General features: G+C 50.9%; 6 protein-coding genes across 6 annotated transcripts; 2 read left to right on the top strand and 4 right to left on the bottom strand.

Annotated features, from left to right (window-relative positions):
* Window positions 1-365: 365 nt before the first annotated feature.
* BP01DRAFT_307705 (glycine--tRNA ligase) lies at window positions 366-2,413 on the bottom strand (the record flags this gene model as incomplete). The annotated part of the gene is made up of 2 exons (XM_025572308.1): window positions 366-749; window positions 827-2,413. The coding sequence occupies 2 exons, from the start codon at window positions 2,411-2,413 to the stop codon at window positions 366-368; spliced, it is 1,971 nt and encodes a 656-aa protein (XP_025426631.1).
* A 700-nt stretch (window positions 2,414-3,113) lies between these two features.
* BP01DRAFT_361039 (rRNA-binding ribosome biosynthesis protein RPF1) lies at window positions 3,114-4,713 on the top strand. Its single transcript, XM_025576045.1, has one exon. It carries the CDS (start codon window positions 3,189-3,191, stop codon window positions 4,518-4,520), a length of 1,332 nt encoding a protein of 443 aa, XP_025426630.1. The 5' UTR covers window positions 3,114-3,188; the 3' UTR covers window positions 4,521-4,713.
* An 81-nt stretch (window positions 4,714-4,794) lies between these two features.
* BP01DRAFT_203748 (aminoacyl-tRNA hydrolase) lies at window positions 4,795-6,094 on the top strand. The gene has a single exon (XM_025571047.1). The coding sequence runs from the start codon at window positions 4,958-4,960 to the stop codon at window positions 5,720-5,722; it is 765 nt and encodes a 254-aa protein (XP_025426629.1). The 5' UTR covers window positions 4,795-4,957; the 3' UTR covers window positions 5,723-6,094.
* On the bottom strand, window positions 5,805-7,308 carry BP01DRAFT_419259 (amphiphysin-like protein RVS161; the record flags this gene model as incomplete). Its single annotated transcript, XM_025579391.1, has 6 exons — window positions 5,805-6,582; window positions 6,645-6,792; window positions 6,875-6,948; window positions 7,016-7,061; window positions 7,162-7,212; window positions 7,296-7,308. 6 exons carry the CDS (start codon window positions 7,306-7,308, stop codon window positions 6,129-6,131), a joined length of 786 nt encoding a protein of 261 aa, XP_025426628.1. The 3' UTR covers window positions 5,805-6,128.
* Window positions 7,309-9,021: 1,713 nt separating this feature from the next.
* On the bottom strand, window positions 9,022-9,693 carry BP01DRAFT_203724 (uncharacterized protein). The gene has a single exon (XM_025571046.1). The coding sequence runs from the start codon at window positions 9,497-9,499 to the stop codon at window positions 9,077-9,079; it is 423 nt and encodes a 140-aa protein (XP_025426627.1). The 5' UTR covers window positions 9,500-9,693; the 3' UTR covers window positions 9,022-9,076.
* Window positions 9,694-11,885, bottom strand: BP01DRAFT_203723 (serine/threonine protein kinase SAT4). The gene is made up of 2 exons (XM_025571045.1): window positions 10,076-11,885; window positions 9,694-10,019 (listed from the first exon to the last, which is right to left on the bottom strand). The coding sequence occupies exons 1-2, from the start codon at window positions 11,504-11,506 to the stop codon at window positions 9,888-9,890; spliced, it is 1,563 nt and encodes a 520-aa protein (XP_025426626.1). The 5' UTR covers window positions 11,507-11,885; the 3' UTR covers window positions 9,694-9,887.
* Window positions 11,886-14,254: the final 2,369 nt, after the last annotated feature.

Here is a 14,254-nt window from a genome sequence, read left to right as displayed (position 1 = left end):
AAGAGCCCGCAAAAAGGAGAGCAAAGAATCGGAATCAAATGGAGAATAGCAGAGGTGACTTAAAAGCGCAGATATTAGAAGACACAGAAGAAGTGAGATAGAAGACGAGAGCAGAGAAAGCACAGAGAGGGAAGATGCAAAGGCATGTGGATGGTGGATGGGGATGTTTAGTTGAAGGACGCTAACCGGCCATGACGTTGAATCCCGACACGGGAGGCTTGCGCTCTTGGCGCTACAGAACAATTACGCCCATTCGAAAGGTCATTTCATGGAAAATTCAATATTAGATAGATTTCTTTTCTACTCTACTAAAGTAAGGCGCACGAGATATGACTGGCATATCAATGGTCTAAGCTCCGCGTTGCCTAATCGACCTCCTGACCAGTGAACTCAGGCAGACGCTTGCGGACGTCCTCCCAAGTCTCATCACCATCGACGAGCGCCTTGAGAGCCTGCAAGATCTCCGCCTGGCTGGCACGGACTTGCTTCGTCGAATCACGATCACGAAGAGTGAAGGTGTTATCCTTGACGGACTGGAAATCGACAGTGATGCCGAAGGGAGTACCCAGCTCATCATTGCGTGCATAGCGCTTACCGATGCTGGCAGAAGAGTCATCAACTCGGTTGGAAATACCCATTCGGCGCAAAGACATCATCAGCTGCTGGCTAAGGGGTGCAAAGGAGCTGTGTGTCGAGAGAGGGACAATCAACACCTTGGTGGGAGCAATCGTCGGAGGAAAGGACAGGACCTAGACAGCGAATTGAGTTAAGTTAGTCCGATGCATCTGCCAATTACAATCAAAACGGAGGAGGAAGATAAACTTACACCACGAGCTTCATCACCTTCACGAGACCAATAGACGTGCTCCATCATGCTGTACAAGATACGGCCAATACCGAAGGACGGCTCGATCACGTTAGGGGTGTACTCGCGCACGTTCTCCACTCGCGTGCGCTTCTCAATTTTGATCAGCTCACTGTCCAGTTCAACCGAGCCGGAACCGACGCCCTCAACAGGCACCTCAACCTTGCCGTTCTGTGCCAGATCCAACGAGAGTTTCTCTCGCAGATCCTGAGAAAGGGCCTCAATAGCGGCCTCAACCATCTTACCATCCTTCTTGAAGCGGGGACCAAACTTCTTCTTATCCAAATCGATCTGCCACTCCTCAATCTTCAAAGGCTCGGCACGGGGCTCGCGCACAACCAGAGGGGCACCCGTCTTATTCTTGTGAACCGTCAAGTCATATGCGCTGCGGTCAGCACAGCCAACACACTCAATCCAGCCGTAGCTGGTTTGCAATTCGGCATCCCAGCAGTCAGCTGCGTAATGAGCCATTTCGTTGGCCATGTGCTGGCGGAAACGAAGTTTGCTAGAGTCAACGCCCAGTTTGAGCAGGAAAAGCTGGATACGAGCCAGGAAATAACCCAGGGTTTCATTATCCACGAGTCCGGACTCAACCGCCTTGCCGATGGTCATTTTCTCGGTTTGGGTGCGCCCAGACAGCTGTACATCACGGTTCAGCAAAGATAGCTCAACATCCTTGACTTCAGCGAAGCGCGAGTGCTTTTTGCCGCCCTCGGGATCAACGAAGTGTTCGATTTCCGCCATTAAGAACTCGCGCACACGCAGCAGACCAGCTCGGGGAGAGATTTCATTACGGAAAGACTTGCCGATCGAGGCAGATGCGAAAGGCATGGATTGCTGATTGAAATCCAACAGCTTGTGAAAATTGAGAAACTGACCCTGGGCGGTCTCGGGACGTAGGAAACCCGGCATGTTGCTGCTAGGACCAATGGAGGTCTGGAACATCAGGTTGAAGGCCACGGGAGGGAGGAGGTTGCCATCGGTCGTCGGGTTGCGAATGTCGTATTTGGCGATAATCTTCTCCAGAGCCGGGCCGTCAAAATTGTCAATTTGCGCCAGGACCTCCTCATATTCCTTAACGACAGCGTCATCAAGCTTCACAGCCTTAACCTGCTTGGACTTACGCTTCTTCTTAGCTTCCTTTTCCTCGTCGACCTCAACCTTCTGGCCACGGGCCTCTTTATCGCCCTTCAGGCGGCTCTCAAGAACTTCCTCGACCAGGTGATCGGCACGGAAGATCTCACCAGTCTTGGGATCCTTGCACATCCAATCGGCAAACTTTTCGACGTGACCACTGGTCTTGAGGATATCGTGCGGGGTGAGCATCGTACAATCGACCTCAAGCATGTCCTCCTCCAGCACGAAGTGTTTGCGCCACAAGTCGACGATGTTGTTCAGGACAGCACAGCCGGGTGGGCCGTAGTCGTAGAGACCGGAGACGCCGCCGTAAATCTCGAACGAAGGGGTGTAGAAGAGACGACGGCGCAGCATGGACTCCAAGACACTCCGGTCAATGACCTGACCGGTCCTGGTATTGAGCGTAGCCATTTTTTTCCTTTTCTTCTGACTGCGGCTGGGACGAGATTTCAGCGAGGGAGTAGGAGAAGAACTGGAAGAAAAAGTCTGTTGGTTTTGAGAGGAGAAAGAAGAAGGGGGGGAGGAAGGGGAGGAGGAAGATGAGGAGGAGGAGGAGAGAGTCGCGGGGGTCGAAACAAGAAGAAGAGGGGCAGTGGAATGAAAGGAAGAAAGATTAGGTGGGCGGCGGCGGCAGCGGGGATCAAAAGACGAAGGCGGCAGCGGCAGCGGCAGCGGGCGAAACAGCAGAGCAGGAGAGATGACGAGACGACGAGAGAGCGCAGAGAGTGGAAAGCGATGTTGCAAGTGAGTCATCCGCCACGTCAACCACCACACCAAGTGAGTGGTATTATGGATTTATGAATCAAGGTAGAGCTACTCGGACTATTCAATTCAACAAAGAGTAGTAGGATTTGATCAATTGGACTCTGGGTTGGGATTCAGTCCACAGGTTACGGAGTACGGAAGGTTCAGTTTGTTTCGCTGGCTGCAAAAGAGGAAAAACCCGCCGCGATCAAAACTTTCATTTCCTGATTCGGTATGGTCGTCCTTAATCTCTGTACGGAGACAGCTGGAATAGTTACTGTATTCTGTGTAAGCTCCGCTTCCTCACCGCCGGAGAGGATTGTTCCATCTTCCGTTCCTATTCTTTTTTTCCGCTACAGTTGTTGAGCTTCAATTATAAGCAAATTCGTCAAGACACTTCTTTATCCCCACCTGTCCCCGTCCCTTCAACAAAACCGCCAGGATGGGCTCCAGAAAGGCCCTTGCCCGGCCTCCGCCCAATGCCAGCATGGAGATCAAACCGCGCAACAAACTTCGCCGCCAGATGCTCCATATCAAGAGAAAGCGCGCCAAGGATTCCGCTCGCCGCACCGAACGGTATGCATTCAAGAAGGAAGAGGCCAAGAACCCTCGCTTGAAGGAGGAGCGCCTGAGGCGCAATATCCCGCTCACTATTGATCGGAAGCGCGTGTGGGATGAGGCAGATAGTGACGTCGAGGATGGCTTGGGTTTGAGTCTTGATGTGGAGCGCATCAAGCGACGCAAGCAAGAGGAAAAGGACGAGCTGGATCGGTCCTTGAAAGCTTCCGACAAGTTGACCGATGAAAGGTCGCAGGGTGGTGACAGCGCAGAGGAGGAACATTCGGATGCAGACGACGACGACGATGTGGATAGTATGCTTGCTAGCAGTGACGAGGATGATGATGTAGAGAGCGACGAACATGAGAAGGAGGACGATTCTCGTGGACGGCGCGACAAGCCATCTCTGCCTTCTGCAACCGAGCGAGCGACCAGCCCCTCGCAATCGACTAAGAGCACTAATCTCAGCCTCGTTCCCGATGCGCTGGCCGCCAAATTCCCCTCGCTGTTCAACCTCGAAAACCCCTCTCCCAAGATCCTCATCACCACTTCTCTCAATTCGACTCTCCATCACGAGGCCGAGCTACTCACGGACCTTTTCCCTAACTCGCACTACGTCCGCCGCACACGCCACCGTTTTGCTCATCAGTTCTCCATCCGCGAGATTGCTAAATTCGCCTCCAATCGGAACTACACCGCGCTGGTCATTTTACGCGAGGATCAAAAGAAGCCCACCGGTCTGGACATCGTTCATTTGCCAAATGGCCCCATGTTTCATTTCTCCATGACCAATTGGGTCGAAGGCAAGCGCATTCCTGGACACGGCAATGCTACCGAGCATTGGCCCGAGCTTATTCTCAACAACTTCCGTACCCCTCTGGGTTTGTTGACAGCCCATTTGTTCCGTACCTTGTTCCCTGCCCAGCCGGAGATCCAAGGCCGACAAGTCGTCACCGTTTTGAATAGTCGCGATTATCTCTTCTTTCGCCGCCACCGCTACGTCTTCCGCGAGAAGCGAGAGACCGAAAAGGCCGTGGTTGGTGCGGATGGCAAAGAGATGAAGGGTGCCGAGGGCATTCGGGCTGGTATGCAGGAACTGGGACCCCGCTTCACACTCAAGCTGCGCCGTATTGATAAGGGTATCCAACGGGCTAGTGGCCAGGAGTGGGAATGGAAGGGTGGCATGGAGAAGACCCGTACCAAGTTCCAACTATGATACATTTCTTTCCATTGTTTGTCAACCAAAAATCTAGCCTTGTTTTGATTGCATGGGGGTTTCGAATAGGCGTTGCGATGTTAGCTTTACTCAAAAAGCATGGGGTTTGGGCTTGCTTTCCTGTTCATATTTGATTGAGATATTATTCTACCTCTGTTTCCTTGTGCATAGAAGCATGAATTATCAATCCCGTCGAATGAAAGAAATTATAGCATGGGCAGGATTGCGCTGTAGTGAACTGGAGAGACCAACTGTGTGTATGCATCAACAGAAGCGCAGAACTAAGATTTGATCCTGGGTTGTGCATACTACGGAGTAAGGTAGTTATAGTTCGGCTCCTTCGAATCCCGATCAACCGAAAAGATTTCTCCGACGCAGATTGCGAACAAGCAACAAACATTCCCACCAGAGTACTCCGTAAAGCTCTCTCACAAGCCATGTCAATATCTCCCGCTTGGACCACAGCGGCTGCTGGACCCCAGATAAACGTCCCCCGGCGCTTCCTGTTCATTGCCTCCATCGGAAATCGAAAACCGCATTTCTATCGCCAGACCCGCCACAGCGCCGGCCACATTCTTCTCGATGCGCTTCTCCCGCTCCTGCGCGCTCGCGTCCCCCACACCGCTCCGGGGTCGCAGCCGCTTTTCTACGAGACCTTCGAGTCACCCGCCATGATGAATGAGTCCGGCCGCAAAGTCGTTCCGGCTTTCGGCAAATGGATGAATAATACCAGGAGCTGTGTAGCTGATTCAAAGTCCAAATTCTCGATATTCCCCGAATATTGGCCCACCGGCCTGGACGATCCAGAATGGCAACGCAGGGGCACCGACCCTAGCAACGTGCGCGAGTTTAAGCCGACACTTGTGATCCTTCACGATGAACTGGAGGCCCCGCTGGGCAAGGTGAAAGTCCGACGTGGTGGGCCGAATGAGGCCAGCCTGCGAGGTCATAACGGCCTTCAGAATATCTTCGACGTCCTGCGCTGGAAGAAATACTATCCGATCAAGTCGGCAAGCAGTCCGAGGGTGATGCGCGTCGGAGTGGGGATAGGTCGGCCTAAGGAAAGAACTTCTGAGGCTGTCTCCAATTATGTCCTCGGGAAGATGAGCCAGATGGAGCTGGATGCCATTGCTGCTGCTGCAGGTCCTGTCATGGATCTCCTGGCCGACGAATTTTACCGGGCGGACGACGAGCTCAAGTGAGCCGCGAACGGCTAGAAAAGATAATAGCGGCGAGAACGAGAAATCAAGACTCATGCTGAGGTCATGAAACTAGCCGCGTGCTCTACAGCTACCCATGTGATGCAATTTAAGGTCCTAATATGTAAGGAAACCAGAGTGTAATTAGATCATACACAATGGGCCGTCTAGCTAAGAGGCTGGAAGCGTGAACTAGTACTCCTCCTTTCCAAAGACCTTCGCCTTATGCAACCAGCAAATCAAGTATTAAAGAGAATCATCGAGGAAGGAATGATGGCCCACGGGAGTAAATGATGATAGCGACGGCGCAGTTCGCGGAGGAAAGCAAATAGTGGAAAACGCCGCCCCTCTTCAGCGAAGATGGAAAGAAGAAAAGGAAATGGAAAAACGAGATCCTTTGTTTGAACCTTCACACAGTGCCCGCTATGCTCAGATCCCGGATCTCCTGCAACACTTCTTCCACACGGTTGTCTAAATCGCCCCGAGCGTACTGATCCCGCGTCTCTGCATCCAGGTACTGCTGTACTTGAGCCATACGCGAGTATGCCTCGGCACAAAAGCGCAGCTGAATTTTGACAAGGGCTTCAAAGCTGGGGTCCAGGTACGGAACCCGAAGATCAATCAGTTGAGGTAGTTCGGTGAAAAGTTGCTCGTTGAGTTGCTCATATGCCTGCTTGGCGATTTCCATCTCGCGCTCAGTGCGGGGCAGTTTCGTCGCGTCCTTGTCAGGCTTCTCGACTAGTTTCTTCACCTTCGCCCGCATCGAATCGTAATCGAGGAGTTTGTGGTTGCGCTTCTTGATGCACTCATTGATATCCGGGAAGTAGGCGCAGAATCTCGAGATCGGTTCCAGCACAGTTGACCTGTAGCAGCCCATTCAGTATTGTTGATAAGCACCAGCAGCAGTCTAAAGGGGGGGAAATACCGGTAAGGTCCATCCAAGGCTTTGATCGTCTCAGCATCCAGGTCTTCAACCGCTTGCTTGTAACTTCGACTGACGCCATCGCGTGTCCCCGCATCGCCGTAAAAAGCATCAATTGTCTCGGCAATTCGCATCTGAGACGCAGTCATCGCTACGAAAAAGGCCGCGCATCAGTAAATTATTCCCCGGGCTCTCAAAGATCAAAAACGACCATGGAAATGGGGATTGCATACCTCGTAGCGAATCCAGATAGCCCTTAGCCTCCTTCTGTAGCCTGTTCGCAGCAGCCTCCATAGTCCGATAGCGTCTTACCAAGAGGCTCTCAGTCACCCGGAACAAGTACTAATCATCAGTCCTCCCAACGGAGTGCTTACCTTTCCTCAATTTCATAATCGCGATCGTTGGTCCGTTCCACATGTCCTGATTCGCATGAGGTAGTTCGAGTCAGCCGTCGCTCGTCAAGACTGAGCGAATGGGGCAGAAGACATATCATCGCGGGGTACGCAGGCAACCGACATACCCGTCTTCATCATCACCTGCGTCGTGGCGCGGTTGACATTTTTCTTAAATCCTTGAGAGCCCTACAGTATCAGAACAAAAGAGTCTCGGGCGATGCTGCAACAACGTAAGAAGCATGAGAGCAGGGTTGCGCACCAGCCCAGGACATTATGACGATAGTCCTCCAGTCGGGTTCGGTCGTGACCAGGCAGTTCGAATCTTTCCGAGATAAGAGAGGTGGATGGGATATGCCACAAGAAATAACCACTCAAGCAAAGAGTCCACAGAGTGCTAACCAAACTGAGCGCGAACCGTTGTTGTCCGTACTGCTACGCAAAAGAACCTCTTCCGGATGCAGCAGATATGAAGATGCCTAATGCGGGCCAAGGCAAAGGCGATGATGAAGTGCTGGAGAGACCATCACTGTGGCCGTGCAGACTCTGTGTGGCGGTGCTTTGCTAGTATTGTACTAGTTACGGCCCCGCAGAAGATACATACAGTACCTGCAGTACTCCATACACCTTGAATACATGGCCATGGTTAAGAAATTACCCGGAAGCCGCGGACGGATGAATTTTTTATGCTCTGTACTTTATTGTACTGTACTAACTATACACCAACCACTAGTCTAGCATACGTCATGTAAGTTTCACCGATATCGGGTAACATCGCAGCCTGCCCTTCTCCATAATGAATAACCTGGGAGTCTTGTTCGAAGAACAAATCGACTTGGAAGTGATGTCACTGAGTGACTCCGTATGCATGTCCTGTAGTGTACGTACAGGACTCCAGATTCCGAACAAAACCCAGCATAGCAGGGACTACCCCTTGACTTCTACAAGTACACGGATTATCTCAGTGAAACGAAGCCGCACAATGTTAGTAGATGTATGTATTCTCATTCAGAATGTCTACAGTGCGCTCCGTATCCATACATCCCGTACGTACAGTAGTTCCACATAACCAGTTCAGTGAGGAACATTGACCGGGTCACACATACATACCTCGAACTGCAAGGAAAGAGGAGCTAGATCATGATGCTATCTGCCATATAAACTTCAACATAAATCTAGAATAGTCCGCGGCTCTGTACCCCGAAGGGCTATACGCCGGCTGGAATCCCGACAAATATGAGCTCCGGATACTTGGTACTTAATACCTTCTCTGCACCATAGTGATTTGTATCGTTGCCAAGACCCTACTTGCAGTACGGAGTACTTCGTAAGAAGCTGGGCTGTAGTTACCGGACTAGCCTCAGCCTTGCAGCGTTGGTGGGTCCACGAGCGTCCTCGATCGATCCAAGAAGAGGCAATGCGATGAATGACCGTAAGATAAGAGGTTTAAGGTTCGTCCCCTCCGCCAAGAGAGAGTGAGGAAGAATAAATAAATGGTGCTGCCTCTACCTTAGGCACCTTCAGCGGACGTTCCAGCTGCATTGTATAGGAGTACGGAGTAGGACTGGCTGCAGTTGCCAGCTCGACATTTTCCCAACGCAACCTGACCATGCAGAGATGATTATTAAAAAGTGAGCCGACCCAAGCAACCTAGCTGAGTTATCGGCCTCCACTCATACTGTGTATTGAGCAAATTGACCGCAGGATGCGCCAAGCAAGCTTGATCTGGCTCGTTTGCCCGGGCGCGTTCCTCCCTGCATATGTGCTTGCATCGTATGCCCGGGGGCTGGACCTCGTCGTCGCGTACACAGTGGAGCATTCTATGATTAATACACATGGCCATGATGATATCGACTTGCGGATAGCGTCGAGCGTTGAAAAGCGACAATCGCCGCTGTGTAATATAGCCAATATCCACAAGATCGTATGCTGAACAAGCACTTCCAGTAAAGAGTTCGAAGATGAAACAACGACGACTGCTCCAGGGTATCCCAGTAACCACACGCCCTGTCCTCCGGTCTCACGATGGTAATGATACAATCCTCAGTTTCGCGACCATTCCATCAAGAACAACCGACGGATAAGTAAAATTTCCCCAAGCATAAGACAAGGATTTGAGCTGGATAGATCAAAATCCATCTGAAAAAAACTCGCTAAGACCCTAGCTGAGGTGAAAGAACGACGGTCCAACCGATCTTGAGATAGAATCACCATAACAAAAGAAACTCCACAATGGCGGTATAAAAGAAGAGAAAGACAGAATGAATAGAAAAGAAGTCGGATTCTGTAGAAATCAACAGAAATCAAGCAGAGAGGCAGGTTATGGCCGTAGAAGGTGGGCCAGGAAAAGCCGAGCCGTGACAAAAAATATAGGTTGGTTGCATCAAGCACTTTGGAAGAAAATAGGAAACTGTCCGCATGAAGAAAAGGCGGCTCATAGGTCATGACTGTTCGTTGCATTGACATGGAAACATGAAGACCAAGCTAAACCCAGAAGCTAGTAGGCAGAAAAATAAAGTAGTGGTAAAGACAGAGACATGCGCCGTCACGATAGCTTCAAAATCAAAAGGGCCCCCTTCTATGGTATCAGTCGCAAGACGAACCGCGAAAGAAGCAGGCGAAACGAATAGAGAATCCGCCCGTAGAACGGCAGAAACACATGAACCACCCGGGTCTATGGTTTTGTTTTTGGCACACGCACACACCGAACAGGAGACAGACTTCTGGACAAGGGATACACAGTCCCGAGCACCGCAAGACCGAACCCGCTGAGACCACGGATGCCTTACGAAATAATGATCCCCGGTGTTTTCCAGGTGAGCCTAGCGGTGTTGATAGACCCTTTCTTGCTCTTTCAGAACCCTTCCTCGCCAGCCTTACATAGCTTGATTTCGCGGACCCATTCGGATTTGAGCACTTGCGAGGCATTGATCCGGCGAGAAGGATTGGGGTCCAGAATAGAGTAGATCACATTCCGGCAACGTGCCTACATGGCTGTGTCAGTCTACATGTTTGCGGATAGAAGTTTGAAGGTGTACTTACCCGATGCAATGTTTCGATGGGGGCATAGCCATCTTCATGTTTGCGACCTTCCAAGTACCGCTGGTAAAATTCATCCTCGTCCTTACGGGCGACCCTCCAGAGGTGTCGCCCAGTTCGCATGGCCATGTAGATCACGCCGGTTGCCCACAGGTCAACCGCTCTGGGGTCAAATTCTTTCTCAATGTACTCCTCGGGTGCGATGTAAGGGGCTGAACCACAGAGCCCGGCAGTCATATGGGCCTCTTTCTCCCAAGCCATACGGAAACACTCGCCGTTTCCGAAATCCGTGATCTTGAGGGCTCCGTGGGTAGTCAGCAAAAGGTTCTCGGGTTTCAGGTCACGGTGGGCGACGCCCATCTCATGCATGTATTCAACGCCACGCATGAGTTGTTTGAAAAAGCAATCAGCTTCGGCGACTTCCAATTTGCCCGCAGCCAGAACCAGTGTGTAGAGATCACCGCCCGCGCAATACTCCATAACTTCACAATAATCGCCTTTCGCGTCCTGCAGAAGATCGAGGGTATGAATAACATTTGGATGTCGAAGAGATGATGAGATGCAGAATTCCGACGTTAATCGCTTCTGATATTTTTTCGTCGTTTCTTGAGGCCGACGGCGGAACTCCTTGACGGCGTAGAGCTGCTCAACTCTGGAGTCTTTGGGATCTACCTTATGAGAAATGCGGACGATTCCAAACGCACCGCGACCGACAATTTCCTGGCATTTGCCGTATTTGTCAACTAGCGAAGCCGTCGCATTGGGGCCACCCTTTTTGTCTGCAGCCAACTTGTCGCGTTCCGTCTTGAATTGGTCGATCCAAGTGGACATTAAAGACAATTGCTGCTCCTCGACATGGTCTTCCTTCTTCCTTCCGCCACCCAGCATGTCGCGGAGCAAGTCGGTCAGCTTCTCCTGCCGTCTGGCGCTCTTTAGGTGATGCAAGTGAGTACCATCACCGGGTACTTCAAAGCGCCGATGAGCAACAGGAGCCTCCTTTTGATCCTTGCCACTGCTGGATTTGGTTTTACGTTCGTTGTTGTCCTCTCTGGTGGACGTTTGACGGGAAGGCGCTCTTGACGACGGTTTTGAGGGAGGTCTGGACGAGGGTTTGGAAGGTTTTGTGCTGCCATTGGAGGATGCTTTGATGCTATCCGAGCTGCTGTCCGAGAAATCGCGATTCGAATCCGACTCCTTGGGAGTCGACTTGCCAGTGTTCGAGAACATACGAGAGATGCGGTTGGCCATGGTGGGTTTGGGCGCCTTGACCGGCCCAGGAGAGGCGGGGAGGGCGTCCCCGTTCATGTCGGACAGATTTATGCCCGCTAGAGCACGTGTTACCTGGGGCTCTCCATCTCCAAAGTCGTGAAAAATTTGTGACGTTGCGGCGGAAGAGATTGCGGAAGGTACAGGTGAAATCGACTGCGGAGTCATGTGCGGTAGTATGAGATTTTATGAAACGGCGGAGCAGAAGAGGAGCAATATTGCCCCCGCGATGAAGGGAGGGAGCTGAAAAGCCTACAGCACGAAGCTGTTTAAAGGCCAAAGATGACTTTGTGAGGGAATTGGATGTGGAAAGGAAAGCTGGAGAGGAATGGAGGGGACTAGGGAGGAGAGGGGAGGGAGGGAGACGAGTAAAAAAAATGTTGCGGTGGCCCCAGCCGGTAGTGGTAACGGGCTTAGTGGCCTGAGGCGATGAGTTTTTGGTCTCAGACGGTGTGACGAAAGTGACTGACTGGCTGGCGGGCCCGGGTGGTGGGAGAAGTCGCAAAAAACAGCGCAGAGGTGATTTGTAAATTACCCAGAAGGAACTGGAACCCCGAAATCTGAATAATAATGAAATAAGCCGCAGCAATTCTCAAAGGAACACCACACAGCCAGGATAGTTGCTAGTACAGAGAGAAAAGCCCAAATGAGATCAATCAATCAAGAACCAAGGGTGTGTGACCAGAAATATTGGAAGGAGGTTATATATCATGAGAGTTGAAGGTACGGGAGCAAAGTAGTGGTAGACAATTTTACCATCTGCAAAAAGATTCACACGCTGTATGGAAGGAAGATAGTAGTAGGAGTAGAAGAAAGTGAGAGGATGGAAAGCAAGCGTGACTACGGGGGGGCGAGGTTGAAATAGTGAGTATTCGATTATTCTAGGGGAAGGGAGAAAATGGTCAAGTAAGAGGGCAGGTGGTAACTTAGTAGTTACTTCGTAGTAAAGCTAAGTACCTAAGTACTCCGTACAGTAAGTAAGCAAGTAACCAAGCCAATCGGCAAACTTTCAAGTACACCATACAGTAGGTAAGTAGGAACGGAACCAAGTAGGCAGTACGGACCGGCGTAGGAGTGGGCAGTTGGGTTTGCCTTTTCCTTCTCCTGCTTCTCGTCTTCTTGTTTTCTCTGAACATCATTTTAATTTTTTTTTATTGATTTTCCTTTATTTGCTTTGCTTTGCTTCCTTCTGAAGTTGCGGCCGGTTAGCCCTTCACTGGAGACCACCATGCTGATATTCTTAGTGAGCCAACCCTGGGCTTTTTAGAGGACAATTGCATACTTCATATTGCAAGAAGACTGCGCGCTTTGCAAGGTTACCTTACCAAGGTGCTGTTGCTGACGGACTTTTCCCACTCATACCGGAATGGGGAAGAAATGAGAGGAACTCCCGATTTCTCCCATTCGACCTTACTATCTCGGAGTCCGCCATCGAGCTGTACTGTACTGTACCTACAACTTACCAGTTACTGAGTAAATTCTGTAGTCACAGTACGTAATAGTAAGTGAATATTTGCTGGTGCTAAGCTGATACTAGGTAAGTTTAGTAGTTAGCTCCCCGTTCGCAAGGCCTCTGAGTTGGCCGACCTGGTATTGTCACCGTATGGTTCTCACGGTCAGTCGCAGCCACACCGTTCCTATTAAAAGATCCCAATTGCTTCCCGTTTTCTTCTCGTCACAGTTCTGTACTGTACGCTTGGCTTTGATCAGCAAGCGATGGTCGGTCTGCGAATGTGAACATTGAATGCATTAAGAAACTGTGAAGAGATGTATAAGACCAGTCTTAATCCATGATGGCCTTAGTTGTCTCTTACTGAATAGACGCTCCTGCAGCAGTCAGAGACTTCGAGATGAGTAGTCAATGCCAACCAGGGGCAAAGAGCAACAGTAGATATGTGCCAGCTGCGTGGGTGGACGCGAGAAGCAAACAGGCCGAGGTACTACTGTGTATGTTTTGTACTGTACGTATGTAACCATCTTAAGACCAGAGTGGCGCGGGCATCGCCCTCCTTTAACCTTCTAGACTTGGTTAGGGATCTCTCATGCGAGTTTCTCATTGCGACTCCGTTACTCTGTGGAAGATCCCTGGAACCAAGCCGTTCACATTCATCAATTCCAGTCAACCTGCTGCCACTTGTTGCACTTCTTGACCCATTGACCCGTCGAGTCTTCGTCATACCGCGCAGCCCCGACGGGTGGTTTCGTTGATTGTCCTCCTCATTCCCCCTTTTCTCTAACCTAATCGGATGACGCTCACTTATCCGGTCCGCGACCGGAAGATATGAGCACAATCATGTAATGAGGTCCTCCACATAGGACTCGCTTCGCCTCGCACCACTTACTCGGAGTACTTACAACTGGTAGTAGTCAACCAACAGTAGATGACGTTTGGTTTTAGATTAGTCAACCCCCAGCTCAGCACTTTGACTCAAACTAGGTTACGGATTACAATGCTGAAGACGCCTGCACGCTGCACAGCCTCGATCCGACCTCCTCGTATGGAGTTCGATGGGCTTTCGGGATTGAGCCATTCTAGTGGCTTCAGCCCCCCGAGTGGGTGGTCAGAGTGAGTGGGTTGTGTTGGTGTGGCGCCCCTCACAGTGGCAGCAAGCTACCTACTTCTCTCCACTTTACTGTGTCAGTGTGTACTCCGTAGTCTTCCCTTTCCTAGATGTGGGTTGAAATCAGGCTACCCGCCTGGCAAACTGAGCAGTGAGGGGTAGCCGTTCCGATATGAGGGGCTCTCTGCCTTTTAATCCTGTTTGTTTTTTTCTTTTTTGATGTTCATCTCTGGATTTGTTCGCCTTGGCCTCTTTCTGGACCCCCCTGTTACTGGAAAAGACCCATTAATGAAGATACTGCGGCGGCCGCATCCTGTATTCCATATGGCATATGCTGAATATCATCTTACCCCTC

The sequence above is a fragment of the Aspergillus saccharolyticus genome (assembly GCF_003184585.1).
Source record: "Aspergillus saccharolyticus JOP 1030-1 unplaced genomic scaffold BP01scaffold_62, whole genome shotgun sequence".
NCBI classification, from domain to species: Eukaryota; Fungi; Ascomycota; class Eurotiomycetes; order Eurotiales; family Aspergillaceae; genus Aspergillus; species Aspergillus saccharolyticus.
This window is presented reverse-complemented; position numbering and strand designations above follow the sequence as displayed.

Bases quoted from the DNA above. Each gene is read 5' to 3' on its own strand.
- BP01DRAFT_203724 (XM_025571046.1), bottom strand. From the start codon at position 9,499: ATGTCAATGCAACGAACAGTCATGACCTATGAGCCGCCTTTTCTTCAT.
- BP01DRAFT_361039 (XM_025576045.1), top strand. From the start codon at position 3,189: ATGGGCTCCAGAAAGGCCCTTGCCCGGCCTCCGCCCAATGCCAGCATG.
- BP01DRAFT_203723 (XM_025571045.1), bottom strand. From the start codon at position 11,506: ATGACTCCGCAGTCGATTTCACCTGTACCTTCCGCAATCTCTTCCGCC. The intron at 10,020-10,075 runs GTAAGTACACCT...ACAGCCATGTAG, and splicing joins CCATCGAAACATTGCATCGG to GCACGTTGCCGGAATGTGAT.
- BP01DRAFT_203748 (XM_025571047.1), top strand. From the start codon at position 4,958: ATGTCAATATCTCCCGCTTGGACCACAGCGGCTGCTGGACCCCAGATA.